Genomic DNA, 19,855 nt, shown 5'->3' with positions numbered 1-19,855 from the left:
AACAGGAGAGTGCTGTTGTGCTCATCTTATGCTTGTGGGGCTTTCCATGGGCATCCATGGAAATATCTATAAGCAATGAAGGGGGTTTGACTGGATGGCCCTTGGGGTACCTTCCAACTCTACAGTTCTATGATTTTGCGTGTTCAGACCCAGAGACCTCCCCCCCCCCCCTGAATAAAATCACACTTGACTCAAATTTTAGTTTTGGTTTTTGGCAGAATTTAGGCCACAACTTTATTGATTTTTGCGATTTATTGAGATCTGTGATCTGGTTGGCCACTGCGACAACACAGTGCTGGACTAAATGGGTCATTGGTGTGAACAAACAGCAAGGCTCTTCTTTGGGCTGCAGAGAAAGGAAAAACTAGACTGGGAAAGAGAAGTACACCCCCCATCATGCTCTGTGTGTCTCCACAAGGGGCTGTCTCCTTCCTTCTAAGCTCACAGGAGACTTTGAGAACATACCATACATGGGTATGCATGCAAAGGATCAGAGAGCCAGCTAATACTGGGCTTGCATGTGTAACAGTAGGTACATTTCTAGTGTCTGTTCTCATGGTCTGCTGAATGCAGTTCTGTCCCTCACCTTCATGCATATTACATCACTCAGCATTGACTATCAGAGAAGGACCTGAGTGTTGATACAGGCGTTTATTTGCTGCATGCACAGAGATGCACACTTACTGTAAAATGGGCTCACAGAGTCATTAGTTCTCAGCAAGTACAGTGGTGCCTTGCAAAACAAATTTAATTCGTTCCGCGAGACAATTCGTTTTGCAAAAAATTAGTCTTGCGAATCGCGGTTTCCCATAGGAATGCATTGAATTTTTTTTTTGCCCATAGGAATGCATTAATTAAATTTCAATGCATTCCTATGGGAAACCGCTATTCGCAAGACGAATTTTTCACAAAATGAATTCGTCTTGCGAGTCACCATTAGATCTCTAGACACATTCGTCTTGCGAAAAATTCGTCTTGCAGGGCATTTGTCTTGCGAGGTACCACTGTAGTGAGAAAATGGAGCACAAAGCAGGAAAAAGTAAAATACCGAGCCAGGAATAGCCTGTTCCTCCCACCTAGAGCAGAATTAGACCTTTCTCCTTTAAGCAGACTATTTGGGAAGTACTGTAACTATTTGGGAAGTTGCTTAATCAGGGGCCTTATGAAAACTGCTTCTGAGAAGGAATCTGTGGATTTGGCATAGCAGGTCTAGCCAAGGAGATGGGCCTGAGTCGTACCAAAATCGCAGTGGAGCTAAATTAAATATGGCCCATAGGGTGTTTGTAAGGAAATAATTAGAGGCTTTCATTTTTTTTGTTCCAAAGGCAGAAACTCTGTACCCCTGACCTACTTAGACTCTTGTAATTGAGCTTTTTGAAGTATACTTGTAAGAGTTCTGCTTTCTGCAGCCATTCTTAGAGTCGCTCGTGTGGAAAATGAATAAAGAGGCCCTGAATTACTACTACGATGAATTCCTGGCTTTTATTCAAACAACTGTTTGAGAGTAATTTTGCAATATATCCCCCAAGCTCACTATGTAACCGAGTGGAATTTGACCTACAGTCTTGAAACTACAATTCTGTTATGGCACTTTAGAGCTTTGAAAAAATGCCTGCTTCCTTGGTATCCTACCTGGGAGAAACACATTACCCAAAGGATGAACCTGCAGCAGTGCCTAGAAATAAGGTGAAGTTTTGCTCTGGCCAAATTAGCTGTTTTACAAAAGTTTTGTTCTTGGTCTTCAATAGCTGGGAATAGGCATCCTCCCAAATACAATGTTTCAAAATGTTGTCTACATGTTTGCTAAACTTGCAGAACAAGCAAACAAAAATACTTTATTCATAAGTGTGGTTTGACTATGAGGTTCGCCATTGGCTGCTATTGTTATCTCTGATCCACACCTTGGTTTCATCTCATGCTCCAGCAGGTAGCCTTGGAGAAGGAACTTTCTCTGAGCTTCAGCTCTCATAATGCAATATGAGGTGAATAACACTGACCCACCTTACAGGGCTGTTGTAAGAAATACCAAGATAATGTAAGTGATCATTTGTACACTAAAGCATTACAGTATTATGTAAAGTATTTTTTGCTATTCTCCAGATGGCCAAGGAGGCAATAGTTATAATACTCATGATACTCCTACTCCCACTAATAATTTATTTTTATACCCCATCTATCTGAGCAGGTTGCCCCAGTCACTCTGGGCAACTTCCAGCAGAAATGTTGTTGTTGTTGTTGTTGTTGTTGTTGTTGTTGTTGTTGTTCCTGTTGTTTATTGAATTTATATACTGTACTGCCCTATACTGGAGGTCTCAGGGCGGTTCACAGATTAAAATCAAAATACAAAACCACAAAATACAGGAAACAACAACAACAACATCAAACATTAAAAGCTTCCTGAAACAGGACTGCCTTCAGATGCTTCCAAAAATGTATATAGTTTAACTCTTTGTCATCTGCCTGGAGGGCATTTCACAGGGAGGATATGACTACCAAAAAAGTCTTCTGCCTGGTTCCCTGTAGTTTAACTTCTCGTAGTGAGGGAACTGCCAGAAGGCCCTCGGTGCTGGACTTAAGTTTCTGGGCTGAACAATGTGGGTGGAGACACTCCTTCAGGTATACAGGGCAGAAGCCATGTAGGGCTTTTAAAGTCAACACCAACACTTTGAATTGTGCTTGGAAACATACTGGGAGCCAATGTTGCTCTTCTTGGACCAGTGTTATGTAGTCTCAGTGGCTGCTTCACGTCACCAGTCTAGCAGCTACATTCTGGATAAATTGCTTTTCGTATCCAGGGACTCAACATGCTATGTTGTTTTTTTATCTTTATCATACAAACAGCTAAGGCAATTCTTAGAGTGCAGTAGTAAGATAAACTTGCGGTATAGTACATTTTTTTACTAGAGAACTTCATGTGTGTATGTTCACCTGTATGTAAATACAATAGCACATCCAGAACCTTGCCATTCATTTCATTGGGACATCCCAGTGACCTTTTGATATGGAAAAATGTTTTGAGCTCTGACCTACAGCATATAATAAAGTGTCTCCACATTTCAAAATCTGCAAGAGTTTGCTCCTATGATCATTGGTGTTGAGGATCAAACCCTTTAAATTGTTTCAATATCTGTGCATCTAGTGTTTGAGATGAGATCAAGAGTAACTTGGAACGGAGCCTTTACTGTGGCTGCTCCTTTTCTGCAGAATGCCATTCCTGTCGAGATATGATAGGTACCCATTACCTGCATTTTCTGGAAACAATGGGAGTTGGGGGGCTAGCAGCAACCCACCACTGATTTTTTTCAGAAACATGATCTTATGTTGCCTCCTTTTTTGACAGTATTCGTTTGAAAAGTTTCATCATATTCTAGGCACCCATTCATGTGAATATGCAAAAGGCTTTAACAATAGGTTTGAATTATTTAAATGTTCTGCATTCCCAAACCCGTGTCGTTCAGGGCAGCTTTGCGTCCCCTGAAGTTTTATCATCTACTCTCAGAAATATCCCCATGTTGATGTTGGCGGCATGGGGATCTGTGCTCCAAAGGCACTTGCGTTCTTAAGGAAAATGCAAATTACTTGCACATTTAAATTCAGGATTAGGCCTCATCAGTAAATCTTAGACTGCAGGCCAAAGCACACCAGTGCCATAAGGAGACTGCTGTTGTGCTGTGAAAATGATTTTTTCTTTTTAAAAAGAAGGCATCTGAGCGCTCAAAGTACATAGGCCTTCAGAGGAGCTTTTGCCCACTGCATCTCTGCACAGTTTTGTGCTCAGGCTTTGCTTCTGTCCCAGTCATTCCCTGCTGGGGCTGGGCAGCTCTACCACATCTTTGCATGAGATGTGATGAGGTAACATAAAGACTTTCAGTGCAAGGATACAGCACGATTAGCTTCCCATGAAGCAGACATGCTCAGAACCTCTCCCAGAAACATGGGTAGGTTTCTTTTACTCTTTACACTAAACCCTTTGAGCCAGAAGAGTGAAAATTGCCTTCATTCAGAAAGTTTGGGAAACTCTGGGCTGAATTATTAATTGTCTTGTGGTCAGCAGCAGGGGTTGGGACTTGTCAAAGCTCCTCGACCTGGCCCAGTGCCCAAAACTGACTAGAGAGGTTACAAGGACCTCCCATTTCTTAGCATGAAGAACTCTGAAAAAACAAAGCAGTGACTTTTTCATACTCAATTTAGCCACTCTGGCATTGTAGTTCATTTGGAAGGGGACAAATGAAGTGGGCTGTGATGAGGGGGAGGAGAAAAGGAGCTGTAGTTGGATGGTGGCGTAACAGCTAAAGGACATACATAATTCTGCAGGCAATCCTGAATTACACACCTCTTGTTGTTTAGACATCCCTTGCTTATATGTCGCATCATATAAGCATACCAATGAAAGGTTTCTCTCAAGTCCAGAGCACTAGTACTAGTCTCTGAGTATCTGAGAGCAGTATTTGGTTCTAAGTTGTCCTTTAGGCAGGAATGTCAAAAATGGCCATAGTTATTAAAGCAGAATTTAAATGAAGACGCTTGGAGAGGTTCAGCATGCCTTCTCTTCATGGTTTAATCAATGTGCCCTGCCAAACTCCTGGCTACTAAAATTTGAGCCATCAGCCTCCTGTTGTAATTTATTTAAAAGGTTAGTATGGCTGCAGAAAAAAAGTGATAAAGCACCTTAAACCAGGGAGCCAGAAAGGTTAGTTGCATATTCCAACCTCGAGTTAAAGTTCCTTGGTATATTTCGACTTTGAATCCTGCATCTCCAGAGGATACACAACAAGGGGGAAAAGGGGAAGCTTTTTTTCCAACAGCAGAATATCCAGAATTTTTTTTCCCCCATTGGACTATTTTGGGAGCACTCAGAGGCATTTTATTTCAGTCTTGTGGGACTATTGCAATGAAGTCCTGGAATATCTGGGAGTAATATTGTCACATAATCTTCATGAAGTTTGTTATTTGCTGTGACAGTTTCCATTCCTAGTTACAAACGACTTCTGCACTTTCTTCTTCTTCATGCTTAGGGGCCATTATGGCCCTTGCTTGGCTACTTGAACAGTAGGATAAGGTTTTAACATTAGATTTCAACCTTTGCTGGGTCAAGGAATTAGAGGGGGCTCAGACATCATGCAGCCTAACCCAGCCCGTAAACTCACAACCACATTATCAGAAATTTATAAGATATAACAAAAACTAATCTATATGAAACTATGCCCCTCAAAGGCCAGTGCTGTGCCCCTCTGAGGTCTGTTCTAGGTGGCTGTCTAGTTGGCCTAATGATAACACTTAGCAGGAGACACAAGAGACTAGAAGTGAAAGACCAAAATACAATTTTAAATTGAATTTTTCTGATGTCAAACTGCTGCATTTTTCCTCATGAGCCAATAGGAGTTATGTGAGAATGTGAGGAGTAGCCTTCTGTTGCAATCAGGCTGGTTTTCTACCAGTTTCAATTTCCTACTTACACATGAAAAGAAAAAAAAACTAAGCTGTCAAACACAAGTTATTAAAATGTAGGAGCTAAGAGTTAAAGGCCTCCATGACATGGCCTGCATTCTGTGCCCCTGTTTTTGTTGAGTTTACCTGCTTCCCTGATCAGAGCAGCAGAAGTGCTAATCTCACACTTTCAGAATCATGCTGGCTTGGCAGGTGTTTGGAGTGGATAGAGATGAAAATATACCATCGTAGCTGATGTGGGGTCATTGGGACAAGATAATCCCCAAAGGCTTATACTGAACATTCTAATTTGTGACACTGAAATTCAGCAGGGTGTGAAGGTACCTGCTCTATGAGCCAACTCTCCAGAGGCTAAAAATAAAGTAGCAAGTGAGAAATGCCTCATGTCAGACCTCATGCCAAGAATCTGCTACTTCAGCCAGATAATATTGCCTGCAGTTCTGTGCTGAAGTTAGTTTTCCTTCCCTATGGAAAGAAAAAAAGTAAATATTACTTTTAACTTTACAGTCCGACGATATATTATTACTTCGATGGAACGGAGGAATATTATTTCATACTCTGGCAATTATATTTTGCAAATCTGGGCTTCCAGTATTTTATCTATTAGTTCAAGTCAGTGGTTAACAGTGGGAATTATATTTGCCACTAAACATCTGTGCAGATGTGTGTGTTCTGTGACTTGTATTGATTGCTGTGTCTTTCTTTCCTACCATGAACAGGTGCCTGGACGTTAGCATTCATGTATGTTTCAGCCTTTATCATATTGAGAGCCATACACTTGGATTGCGTGTCTGTTCTATGATGATAGCCTTCATAGCAGGACTGAGAATAAAGCCCTTACAGCAAACCCTTCCCTAGGATGTGGTGATGAGAGCAACGAACTAAAGAATTTTGAAAACAATTTCTCAACACCATAGGCATGGATGAAAGTCATCATGAAAAACATGCACACTTCACTTTGACTCAGCTCTAGTTTTAACCCACAATAACAATTGCGAGTACAGAATCATAGGTTGGCATTTTCTCTGGTTAGATATGGTTTCCATTTCACATTCAAGATTGGTGAAAAGTTTGTGCTGCTAATTAAACTTGTATTTACAAAGCTGACAGGTTTCAAACAATTGTAATTGTTCTGTTCCAACAAGCATGACTTCCCCCCCAATTCACTTCTGGGAAGGTTTCGTATGGGAGGAAGCTGGCAACTACTGCCCAGTGTGCCTGGGGTGTCTTTGCTTTTATGTGCACCACTAAACAGTTGGGGCATTGCTGTCAGTTTTGACAGCACTGCTCACCCCTCTCCCCACAGGTGATCAGCAGTAATTTGGTCTTGCGTGCAGCACTGAATGTGTAGCTCACGGTTGCATATCAGTTTCTCTGAAATGCTACTATTGGGTAATGTTGGTTAATGGCTATTCATGCTCACTTGCAAGGATAATTTTAAATAGATGTACTAAACAGAATGTTGTTTTTTTTCTGGTTCGCATGTGCTATTCTGATAGAGATATAGAGAGTTGATATATAGATACTTTATTGTCATTGTACATAGTACAATGTAATTGAATGCCATCCCATAAAAAAACTAAGCAAAAACACAATTACAGCCACACACACACACATATACCCATCACAACTCCCCAGGATCATATTATTTAGTTACAACATTTAAGATGGTTATAGCTGTTGGACAGAAACTGTTTTTTAATCTATTCGTTCTTGATTTAATATATATTAATATATCAGTTTTTTTGCATCACAATCTCTTTCTTTTATTGGTAGGTGTCAACATTCCAGAATCTCCAACAAATATTCCTCCACGTTCTTTGGATTTTACTGCTTGGAATTTGTCCTGGGTCATGAGAGATTCCTACCCTTCCTTTGTTCCCAGAGGGCGGCACTGTAAGTACATCCATCTTACATTCCCAGTAATTTGGAAATGATCCGATGTCAAAATAAAATGACCACCTAGATAAGTTTTCAAAGATTGTATTTCCTAAAATAATGCCACATCATAAATGATTTCAGGTGATCATCCAGTGTTCTGTTAACAGTGTTCAGATATTCCTTTAAAAACAACAACCAGTGTTCAGATATCTGAAGAAGTGTTGCATGCACACGAAAGCTCATACCAACTTAGTTGGTCTCTAAGGTGCTACTGGAAGGGATTTTTTTATTTTGCTTCAAATGAGTTAGTGACCGAAGTAGAGTGTTAAAAATGCCTTGACAAATAGAAGAGTCTTAACCATCCAGCAAAAGACAAGTAGTGATTCTACCTGGAAATCATCTTTCAAAAAGATATCCCACAAAATGCCTTACTCTGAGCGCTACTGCTTTCAGCTGGCAAATAGATAAATGAGCAGGGGTTCGGTTGCAGTTCTTTAGGCACAGGGGGGTTTATATGGGTGAAATTGGTCATATGTTGTTCCTGCATTGCAGGGGGTTGAACTAGATGTACCTTCTAACTCTACAGTTCCATGGTGAGTCGTTTTGTACCATTTCTTCCATAACCCCAAACCAGTTCCAAAAATGGGAGCACCATTGTGAGAGGATTAACCGTATCATCATATGCAGTACTGTCATCCATCAGCGCCCAACCTGAATTTGTATGCATAGAGAAAAGGGGTAATGTTAGCAAAACACACACTCTGATCTGCTGTGCTACGGAATACACCCTTCCTTGTTTTGCTTTAGATCAGGATGGACAATTTATGGCCTTTTATATTTTGCTGGTCTACAAGTCCCACTGTACCTGACCACTCATCATGCTGGCTGGGAGTTGGGAGTCCAACAGCATCTGGAGGGTCACAGGTTCCCCCTTTGCTGATTTATACGGTGATTTAATTTCACTGCAGTTTCTTCTTGGGAGAATGACTACTGCAATGCAATATTAGCACATTGTAGAAGGAATACCAGGTATAAAAAAATTTGGGGGTGGGGTGGGGTGGGGTGGGGGATGGGGACAGTTTGTATCAAATTAAGCCATGGCAAGATCCCCAGGAATTATAGTGTGGAAAAACATGACATGGCCAAAGTATAAACCAACACAGTGGTTTTCTGCTTTTGTCACTGAATTGTGAATCTGAATTGTGCCATTAGACTGATTCTGATAGGACATTTGGGCTACCAGCAATCAGCAGTGGGAATGATGTGTTCCAGACCAATGTCTTTCTGACTCACTGTTCTGTGAAGTTTCCTGGCTTCCCATATGGCACTATTGGAAATGGACATTTCACATAATTGTTCCCTTCAGAATTTTCATTAGTCTTCACTGCCTTAAAAAGAATCTTATTATGCATTATTTTTTTGTTGATACACATTTTGGAAGCTTGTTGTTAGATGGAAAGGTGGGATAAATATATATATATAGAGAGAGAGAGAGAACAACCTCTTAGTCCCTAGCTACTACTTTGTTACTTTTTTAATGTCTTTTATTAGACTGTAAGATCCTTAGGGTAGGAGACTCTCAAAGTACCATATCAAAGGCATTACAGTATATTCATAGAAAAATAACTAAAATACCGAATGTTGGAAACTACCTTAAGATGTTTGCAAAGGGTGGTGTGACAAAGGGTGGTGTAAAAGCATTTTAAATCAATAATAAAACAAACAAACAACAAATATATCTTGTGTTAGGACAGGAACCCTCATGAACAGCCTATTCAAATGGCTAGGTCTGTTTGTGGGTTGGGTACCACTTGTCTGTGTTTAAAGGAAGGGCCATAGCTCAGTGGCTGAGCATCTGCTTTGCATGTAGAAGGTCTTAGGTTCAATCCCTGGCAACTCCTGGTGGAACTGGGAGAGACCCCTGCCTGAAATCCCAGTCAGTGCAGACAACACAGAGCAGATGGACCAGTTGCCTGACTCTGTACAAGGCAGCAACCTTGGTTCCTGCACTGACATAATTGTAATGGAGAAAGCAGGAGAAATTGCAGACACTCCAAATGATATTATGATGATGTAATTATTGCAGAACTTGCCATCACTGGTTTGTTGAAAACACCAGTCTGGTAGCCAACTGCAAAAGGGCACACGTGAGTCACTGGCGCATTCTTTTAACTGATGTTTGGCGTCTGACTTTACTATGGAGTCAGTATGGACTTTATTATAATGGTTTCTTCCAGAGTAATATGGGTCCTGCATAGGCATTCTTGCAGTCCTTGTGGCATCCGGAAAGGCTATATTCAGCATTCCTTTTGGAAGATGAAGGAGGATGAATCTATCGCCAGCTTCTTGTGGGAACGGATGAGGTGGAAAAAGGCTAATAAGATTTACTCACCCCAAGCCTCTAATTATCTGCTTGAGGAAAAAGTTTGACCTACGTGTGTGAAGGCATCACATATTTCTCTAAATTTATGTCTTAGCCTTTTATGTTGTACAGTACACATTTGTTCAAATGGCAGAGAATATCTGCTCCCCGCTTTTGTATCCACCTGAACAATGAGAACCCTCTAGTTTCGTCTTAGGCTAACAGATTTTTCTTCTTGTGTCTTCTAATACATTAATCATTTCATCCAGCAGAAAACATTTGGTTTAGAAGTTTAAATAAGACCCTAACATAACTCCATTTCTTCTATTAGCGTGGAATATAGCCCCATTAATGCACATACACTGCCATTTTGCAGATTTTAAAACTGAGCTAAAGTGCGACCAAACAATTTGTTTAAGGCCTTTCAAACCTCGCAGGCCTCTTTTTCTAAAGATCTCTCCACTCCCATATAAGGAACAAATAAATTATTTCCTAACAGTTCACAGCCTTGTTGCCTGATTAAAATTACAAGTGTGTGTTAATAAAAACTTCTATTAAAACTTTGTTTGCCTAATAGTCTGATGGGACCCTTCTAATTAAGGGACTGGCACTGCTGAAGTGAGGAAATATTAGTTTTCTTAATTATTTTTTCCTTGTTATGTTAATTGATTGATGCCTTTGATTGAAAGCTGAAATAAATTATTTTTATAGTATTCCCCCTCCCCTGCAACACACACACACACACACACACACACACACACACAAAGGGAAATGTTGAATGCTTAAGTCTTGACTCCATATCTAAAACTGCATATTATAGTCACAGGAGAAAGTCATCAGCTTCTTTGAAACCACAGCAGGAATGATAAAGTAACAGGTGTTTAAGCACTCCTCATTGTTTATTGTTAATACCACCTATTTTCATTAATGGGTGAAGAACTGATGTTGATTACTGGCCGTGTCAGTCAGAACAGAGCTTCTTTATTCAGCATCACCTTCTTTCTAATGCCAGACTTCAACAACCCATTGTCTATCAGTTTGGAAGTGAAATAGGGCTGTGCAAAAGTTAAAGTAGTGGTATATGTATATGCAGTAGCATATGTAGCTCTACAGAAGCATATTAGTTTAGAAGTTAAAAGGAAGAAGGAGCAGGAAAGAGCTATAAGTTCCAGCATCTGAATGGTGAGAATGATTGAGCCATCAAACATTGAGAATTTCGAAGGCAAGGATAGAGGGTTGAGGGAACCAGCCTGTTTGAGCCCCTAAGATGCTATAGAAACATAAAGGGAGGATTGCTTTAATTTTATTTATTTAAATAATTTTTATTCTCTCCCCCCCTCCACCCACCCAGAGCAGTTTACAGAAAGCTGAAAAAAGTATCTTCCTCTCTGGCTTACATAGACAAGAAAGAATAAAAATACATGACACAAAAAGAAAACGGATTAGGAGGAAAGAAAAAACAAAACTTGAGGACAAGTTTATGTTCAAGGGTCTGTGTGCCATGAAGTTAAAAAACACTCCTCCCAAACCAGTCTGGAACAGGAGCCTTATGGCATTGGTCAGAGCTTTTGAGGGGAGGTTTCAGGAAGAGAGGGGAATTTTTTTTTACCATTTCAGAAGTGTAGCCCCCCCCCCCCCCCGCCAGCCCAGCAGCCAGTTTTTTTTTTTCTGGGGGTACTGCAGCACACCTTTTTCCCCCAGAAGAAAAGCACTGTTCAAAAGTGTGGCACTTACTGTAACAACTTCATGGTGAGTACTGGCACCTTTTTTTTCTAGAAGAAAAGCACTGCCAGTAGCAATATAGGGCTAGGCACATAACTTGCCTGTAAGCCAGAGCTTTCCAAACTGTGTGTCACGACCATTTGTAAGTGTGTCGCACAAACACTCTCGGGGCTGGAAAGGGGTTAGTTTAACCTCCAGTTTGCTAGTAAAACTGAATTACTGTGTCGCAAAATGATGCATGTCTAAAAGGTGTGTCACCAACATGAAAAGCTGGGAAAGCTCTGCTGTAAGTATACTTAGGACTTGAGATGTGATGGCATCATCTGGACTGACCAAACTGCGCCATTCCCCAAGCTCATAACAGATGCACTTTGTTTTACTCAAGGCAAAGCAACATATAGTCAGTAAGTTTCTCCACTATTGCCTACCCCTTCTTTCAAAGCCCAATCCAAATTCCATTGAGGTCATTAAAGGCACTCAATTAATTTCAGTTGGCTGCCTTAAGGCCAGCTTCCCAGTTCTTAGAATGATTTTCTCACTGGGCTGTTGCACTTACTCCCGCTCATATTGGCAAGTGCTTGAGATCTTGAAGCCAAGTGCTTCTTAAACATGCTCTCCGTATTGACTTAGTGTTGCATCTCCAGTTTCCATTGCTGATAGTACTCTAACTTGAGGCTTACATGATGCTCAGCACCCAGCCTTGTCTTTTACTTCTTGGCTCAGCTGAGGTAATTATTAATCCACTCTGCTGTAAAATTATTCCTAAAATGATAAATGATGCAACGCTATGCCAGTGCTTAGTACAGCTAAGACAAATTGACCATTCCATATATGTGATCCAAGTTCAGGTATCTGCATGTGGACCAATGCCCAGTACTGAGAAACCTTTTGAGAAGATTGTGAAATTTGTTTCTTTCTGTGAAATTTGTTTCTTTCTGTTCTGCAACTGGGATTAACTTTGCATGCATGACGCGGGTTAACCTGTGGCTCCATGGACAGCTGTGAGTCCAAAATGACTCCCAGCACCTGGTCCTTCAGGGGTACAGTTACCCCATTCAGGACCAGGGAGTCCCCCACACCCGCCCGCCCCCTGTCCCCCCAAAACAGTACTTCTGTCTTGTCAGGATTCAACCTCAATCTGTTAGCCGCCATCCATCCTCCAACCGCCTCCAGGCACTCACACAGGACCTTCACCGCCTTCACTGGTTCTGATAGAAAAGAGAGATAGAGTTGGGTGTCATCCGCATACTGATGAACACCCAGCCCAAACCCCCTGATGATCTCTCCCAGCGGCTTCATATAGAAGTGCGCCGAAAGAGGAAGCTCTGAGTCATGTGCATGGGTATCTATAGGTCCCTCGATCTGTTTGGACTGTGCCCCATTGGCCAGATTGAACCCAACATGGAGGGACCTACCAATCGGGTGTTGTGGCTGACCAATCTTACCCACCCACAACACAGGAGATCGGTCTCCAGGTCTCACTGCAACACGTGCCCTCTTTTAGGGAGGACACAATTTCACAACATCTTATATCCTATCCTTCCTTCAAAGAGCCTAAGAAGGAACACATGAGAATATCATAGTTTATCCTCATCCTTAAAAGTTTATCCTTTTTTTAAAAAAGGTTCATCAGAGAGATAGTGCCTGGCTTAGCTGACTCAGTGGCTGTATTCTCATGCCCTCCTACACTCACTGAGGCAAACAGAAGCAGTAATCCCTTTCTTGCTCTTTTAGGCCTATAGCCAATATCCACTCTAGTACATGTAGGAATGGTTGAGCGACTCAATATTTTTGAATTCCTATAGGAACTGAATTGATCTACATATCACAGACTAATGTGCAGATTTGAACTTCGTTATCTGCCAGCTTTTGTACTTCTCAAACCTTCTGACATAGTTCTCAGCTAAAGGGAAGGTATCAACGTGCATTTTTTAAAAAAGGTATATTTAGAAGCAATGTGTTTAGAGAAGCATATTTTGAGAGGAAATATGCAAATAACTGAATTTTCATGTGGATTTAAAAAGAAAACTACATGTTAAGGAAGGAACAGGATGGAGTGGACTCACTGCGAACCCATGCAAAAGTAACACACACCAGCAAACTGCCTTATATCAAATTAGGGCATTGGTCCATCAAAGCCAGCACTGACTGACAGCAGTTTTCCAGGATTTCAGATGTGTTCATCTCATGTGCTCAGACAACCCAGACCTTCGAATTTTCAGTTAACACCCAAAAGATTGAGTGCAAGTTTTTTAAAGGCTGAGCTTCTCTTTAGACTTCAAGGCTGTTTTCCTCCACAAAAGCTATTGAGCATCTTCCATTGCAGCTGAACTCTGGAACTTCCTGCCACAAAAAAAATATTGTGGCAAATAATTTAGCCATTTTAAAATAAAGATTAGATATCCATAGAAAATGATGTCAGTAATTGGCAGCTGATTATTCTAATCTCCACTTTCATCTGCCACCATTTCATTTCAGTTCATTACAGTTATTTTATTTTTTACTGACTTTGCCCTTGCACTACCACTTTGTGACCAGTGAACCTAAGTAATTTTTAGCCTTCTCAAATGGACCCTGGAGCAGAAAGTTTAAGAATTAAACTGATCTCGATTAAAATGTGATTCTAGGGTGAAAAAAAGCCCTGGCCGAAGATGCACCAGGCCACAGGACTAGTTTATTTGGACTAGTTTAGCAATGTCTCAATGAAAAGCAAAGACACGGAATCACAGAACTGTACATACAGTTGGAAGAGACCCCAAGAGTCATCTAGTCCAACCCCCTACAATGCAGGAATTTCAATTAAATTTAAATCCTAAATAGTCATTTGTGAAAACTTCTGGTTTTAGCCCCTCTACCTGAAAGGGACTGGGAAGAGATTGCCCCATCTCCATTCCTAGTAAATCTTCAGATGCATCTCTGAATTCCTTGCTGCAAGGGCTTCCGGTTGACCACGCCATCTTGCTCAGACGGGGGTCCGCACAGCGGAGCGGACCTCGGCGCTTCAGAGGTGGAGGGAATCGTTCCAGCGAAGCGAAACCTCCTTAAAAGCCCCAAATCGAGCTTTTTGGGGACAGATTTTGCCTGGCGGCGCCAAAAGCGGGCTCTCTCCTCCCCGGATCGGCTTTGTTTAAGCCCCCGAGAGCGAGGAGGTGAACCGCGGCGGACAGGCTGACATTGCTGCTCTGAGAGTGCGAAGCTGCGAGTCTGGGAAGTGGAGGTGGCCAATTCTTCAAAGAACATTCAGCAAATGAATAGACTGTGAGTAATTTGGATTCTTTGGAATGTAAATTAAGGCAACAATTTGGACCTGGGAGAGAGGGGAAAAGAGGAAGCCACCCCCCCCTACGGTAACATAAGAGACAGTAAACAGAAACCCGAAGCCGTAAACAGAAGATTTCAACTTAAAAGGATTCCTCAAAGGCATCAAAGAGAATCTCCCCTAAATGCAGGGTAAAAGGGGAGAGAGACTGTGGTTGTGATTGCCCTGCAGAAAGAAGTTAAGACTAAGAAAGACCTTTCTGTTCCTCGGGAGCCGGCAGCCCAGACAATCCAGTGAGTTGATCAGGATTTATAGTTAAATTCTATTTCTATCTTTATCTCTGGACTTTTTGGAAATTCTTTTTTGGTTTATATACTTTTGAAATGTGAGTTCGAACTTTATTTTTAAGAATGCAGCCAGCTTGTTAAAATGGAGTCGAGAAAATAGACTGCGATTATATTCCACCCCATGTGACAAGTTTTGACCTTGACAGGACTGAACTATGTCAACAAAAAGGTACCCGCCTGAGTTTCAGCGGACTGTTTTGACCTTAATGTGGGAAGCAAGAATAGAACTATGTCAAGAGGAGACACAACGGCAAGTGTTACAGCAACAATTCCAGATGATGATGGCAGAATATGATTTCTTAGAAGATGAAGCTTTTGAAACTGAAGAAGACGAATGTGAGAATGACAATGATGAGGACTGTGATGACTTAACACAAAATGAAGCCCATCACGAAAAAAATGATGATTTTACTCTACAAAAAGTTGGATGGAGTGCCTCCCCTTCGAGGGGGGCACGATTGGACTTACTGGAACTCCAGAATGACCACAGGGAAGAAGGAAAAATTAAGCAGAGAAGAGAAGAAGCTCAGGGGTCTGATATGGAGGCCTGGATGGCAAAAGACTGTAAACAGGGGGTGGGGTGAAGGGAAAGTGAAGTTGTGATTGTAAGGATGGGTTAATAGGACTATAACTGGACTGCTGACTATGGAACTTGCTGGATTGGTGGGGTGGAGCCAGTACTCGGGGGGGGTGTAAGGTTAGTTTGGGAATAATTATAGGTTTAAAAAGTGAATTGATTCTGGAAAAAGGTGAAAATATGGAGGCCTATAGAGGGGTAAAAATTAGGCACGGGAAGAAAAAATGGGAGTTTGATTTCTCAGTGATTGGACAATAGGCGAAAATGATAATAGTTAGTTTAAAAGTGGTACAAGATATAAAGGTGTATGTTATAAAATATGAACTATGAAACTGTTGAAGATGATAAATAAGGGAGGAAAACCGGGGAAGGGGGGAGGGTGGGGAAGCCCACAAAATATGGTTTAACAATTATGAATTTAACAATTATGATGAATTTTTTTTTGTCTTTTTTCCTTTTTGTCTTTTTTTTTCTTCTCTTTTTTCTCTTTTTCTCTTTTTGTATTTTCTTTTTTTTTTGGTATGACAATAGATGGTTGGATGGATGAACTCCTGCGTACTGCCCTGGTTCACTGGAGCTCCCTGGTGGCAGGGGGGGGGGCTTCGGGGGCAGGGGAGGGGGAGGAGGACAGAAACCCAATCATAAAATGGACCACTTCTGACTGTTCACCTGCGTGGGATACTTCTGTGGCAGGGGAGGACCCATGGAGGGGGGTGGGAAGAAGGTGGAAAAGGTGTATATGTATGTACCATCTTTTGTAATTTGTAAAATCAATAAAAATTATGTTTTAAAAAAAAAATGAATTCCTTGCTGCAAGTATTCAGCTTTCCCATGCAGCTCCCACCCCAGGATAACTCCTTGACCCCCAAGAGCAAACATATCAATTATCCCCCACTGAAATCAATGCTAGAAGTTGGATCACCCTTCCCAAGTGTGTGGATCCCTGCCTTCCCATTCTAGGTCTCTGAAGATACATTCAATTACCAGAATGGGAAGAGTCAGGGAGCAGCATGCACCTCTGATACCAGCTTCATGCACCTTCTTAGGGAGGTGGGAGAGGTATTGTCAAAAGGCAGACAGGGAAGCTTTCGAACTGGCTTTGCTTTTGAAATTAGTAACTGAAAAATCAATATGTCACTTCCCTGTCATGAATTAAAAGCTTATGGGCATTATAAATTAAGTATATAGAGGTTAGCCAGTGTTAATAGAGGTCCCCAGGGCTCACCAAACAGTACTTCTCCCAAGAAAGCAATTTAAACACTGTCTCCTCCCTAATGCATATCCTTGAATATTTATTCAGCAGGACTTACTGTAGTAAAAATGTCTCAGGATTATCCATACTGCTTGTACTTATGCAAGTATTTGTGGATTGCAGTTGCCCAGGCCAGTGTGAATTATAGGCCCAGCTTTGCTCCTTGCAGTAGTGAACATGGGCTATATATTGAAAGGGAGTATATGAATTCCCCTGGAATGGGAGCATGAGGTTGATCATGGGTCACATGCTTGTGGTTTCCCAGCAAACTCTTCATACCCCAGAACAGCCAATAAAAATGCAAATGAAATGAAATCACAGCCTGATACTTGGAGTCTAGACATGCTGACCAAGCAGCATGCCAGAACATGGGCACACCAGTATGCTCAGAGGCCTGTCCATTCAAAACACCTCAGAACTAAAGTGTCAGATCTTGGCATTTGATTAGGTCAGAAGGATTAGATCAGTGGTTCCTAATTAGCTAAGTACTGTAGACCCCTGGTTTTTCAAAAGTCAAACCATGGACCCCTACTTTTGAAAATAGTGATATCTCTGTGGTAGTTTTTGTTATGTGAATGGTGCTACCTTGCCTTCCAACATGTCACATGACTTGTGCAAGAGTTCCCCAAAATGTATGTTTTTTGGGTGCTGCAATCTTGTGTGAGAGTACGGGCCCCCCAAACAGGATGCCCCGGACATTTGATGGGTATGTACCCTGGGTGGGTTATGCAGACCCCCTGGGATCTGCAGACCAATAATTAGGAACCACTGGACTAGATGATTTGAGCTTTGTGCCTGTCGCTTCTCATTCTGTGCTATGCACCCATTTCTCTTTTAAGAAATTCGCCTTTTCTCTCCCCTGCACAATACTAATCATGACAGTGGAGTCCTGAACATGTTTAGTAAATCCCACAGACCGCAACATTTTTTGTTTTTGAGTTTTGGGGTGGGTGGGTGCTTTTTGTTTCGTTAATGCATTTTGTGTTCTCATTATGTATTTCTATGCTCTGAACCGCCCTGTGATCTCAGATGAAGAGTGGTACACAAATTTAATTAATCAAACAACCAAACAAACAAGGTTTGCGCCTTAAACGTATACTAAAGATTGCAGCCTCAGTTTGATATAGAGATATATTCATTTCTGAAGAACAACTCTAATGAAGACCAAAAAAATGATTTCTGATGAATTGTGCTGGTAGGCAGTTTGTGATAAATTGTTGCTTTTTTTAGTTCCCTAAACTTTTGGTGTCTTTGTCAAAAGACTTGAAAAGGAAAGCCTTCAGTTTTAGTGTAAATAGAAAATCTGGATTTGTGATTCACCGGACCGTAGCAATTCCTCCCAAGGCTTTACGATCTGTGGATTTCATACAGCTGCTGCATAAACATATACAGATATAAATCTTTTGGAAATCTCACTGCACAAAGCTACTGAGTATGCACTGTAACTACTTCCTAAAATTCCATGTCTAGTCATGTCTTTTAGAGGTGGCATGAAAAGGAAAACTCTCCTGGTTTTTCTATTAAATTTAATTACTTTCCCTTACATATTTTTTTCCCCAGCATGGAGGAAAAGGTAGCTTTTATTTAAACACGAACAGTTTCAAAAGGCTGAATGCATCTCAAGCCACACCCAAGCTAAATAGCAAGTTTTGGTATACGCTGAAACAGGACGTTGGTGTGGTGTTGCATTAGAAATGTTCCTCAACTTGTATAAATAGTAATTCTAGTTATGAACAACTCACCACTCACAAGTGCTAAAAGAAATCATATGTTTTCTACAGTACATTTTTGTGACAGCAAACTAAAAACTGGTAGGAACAAAATAATGGGCAGCTTACAAATGAGGTTATAGACAGTATGTATAATGTGCACTTAGGCTGAATTGGGTGCCTAATCTTAGCTTCATTTGAGCTTTTAATTAAGAGAGTAACTTTAAGCGACAGAAAGTAAATACAGTGCCTCTCAAGGGAAAATGTGTCCTGTTTGAAATCCTTTTCAAAGTTCCATGTATTGAGGATAGACCAGACCAGGAATATGGAGTATTACTCTTATGAGAATAATGAGATACTATGTACCAGACATTAGGCAGTAGTGATTTTGTCATTCTTCTTTTGATTTTCCAGTATAAACCTGAACATTAATTGAAAGCACTGTCGAGAAAGACTAACATGACCAAATTAAAGCCTGTCTTACTGCAGCCTGCCTAGAAACATCAATTTTATGGATACCAAGTACAACTTAAGCGCCTGTTATTTTTATAAGAAGCCAATTGAGGCTTCTCTGCTGGGGTGAATAACATATGCATGTTCAGGGTAGGCAATTTTCATTGGGTGCGGAATAAGTTTGAACCTCTTCTTCCCCTGTGGCATGGCCTTGATGGCGGCGGCGGCGGGGAGCTAGTGCCCCCCCCACAACTGCTATTTAAACAGGTTTAGTAGGTGGTTGGTAAGAGTGGAATGGATGGTCCCTGAACAAACACTATTCCCTTTTATGAACCTGTCCGCTTACTATGATATTTCCATGAGGCCCTCCTGGTCGTGTCGCAGTCTGCTGAAGTCTTGCAACAATCTAGAGCAGGCATAGGCAAACTCGGCCCTCCAGATGTTTTGGGACTACAACTCCCATCATCCCTGACCACTGGTCCTGTTAGCTAGGGATGGTGGGAGTTGTAGTCCTAAAACATCTGGAGGGCCGAGTTTGCCTATGCCTGATCTAGAGGAGGGCCTTTTATGTGGCAGCCAGCTTGGGAAACAGTTGCCCCTCAGCCCAAAATCTGTTGAAAAGGACTGCTGCTTATGTGTATTTTAAAGGTAAAATACAAATTACAGTAATATGGTGGGTGGCTGCAGTCTCACCAACACTATGTTTTGTGACTGGCTAGCCTATAGACAAATAAAAAAAAAAGCCAGGGGAGTCAGGGGAAGGGCAGGAGATCTGTGGCCTGGAACAAAAGATCTGGGGCCCTGCCCCGTCCCCCAAGGGTATTCCCTAACACTGCCCCTTTCTT

General features: G+C 41.4%; 1 protein-coding gene across 1 annotated transcript in view; it reads left to right on the top strand.

Moving 5' to 3' along the window:
* The window catches only part of ALK (ALK receptor tyrosine kinase), a 582,689-nt gene that overhangs the window by 156,639 nt on the left and 406,195 nt on the right, over positions 1–19,855 (top strand). The window contains exon 2 of the mRNA XM_035110504.3: positions 7,225–7,344. Within this exon, the coding sequence (XP_034966395.3) occupies positions 7,225–7,344 (120 nt within the window). The remainder of the gene's footprint in view (positions 1–7,224; positions 7,345–19,855) is intronic.

Source organism: Zootoca vivipara, chromosome 3 (assembly GCF_965207765.1).
Source record: "Zootoca vivipara chromosome 3, rZooViv2.hap1.1, whole genome shotgun sequence".
In the NCBI taxonomy this organism is placed as follows: domain Eukaryota; kingdom Metazoa; phylum Chordata; class Lepidosauria; order Squamata; family Lacertidae; genus Zootoca; species Zootoca vivipara.
Note: the sequence above shows the minus strand (reverse complement) of the source record. Positions and strands in the feature narration are given on the sequence as shown.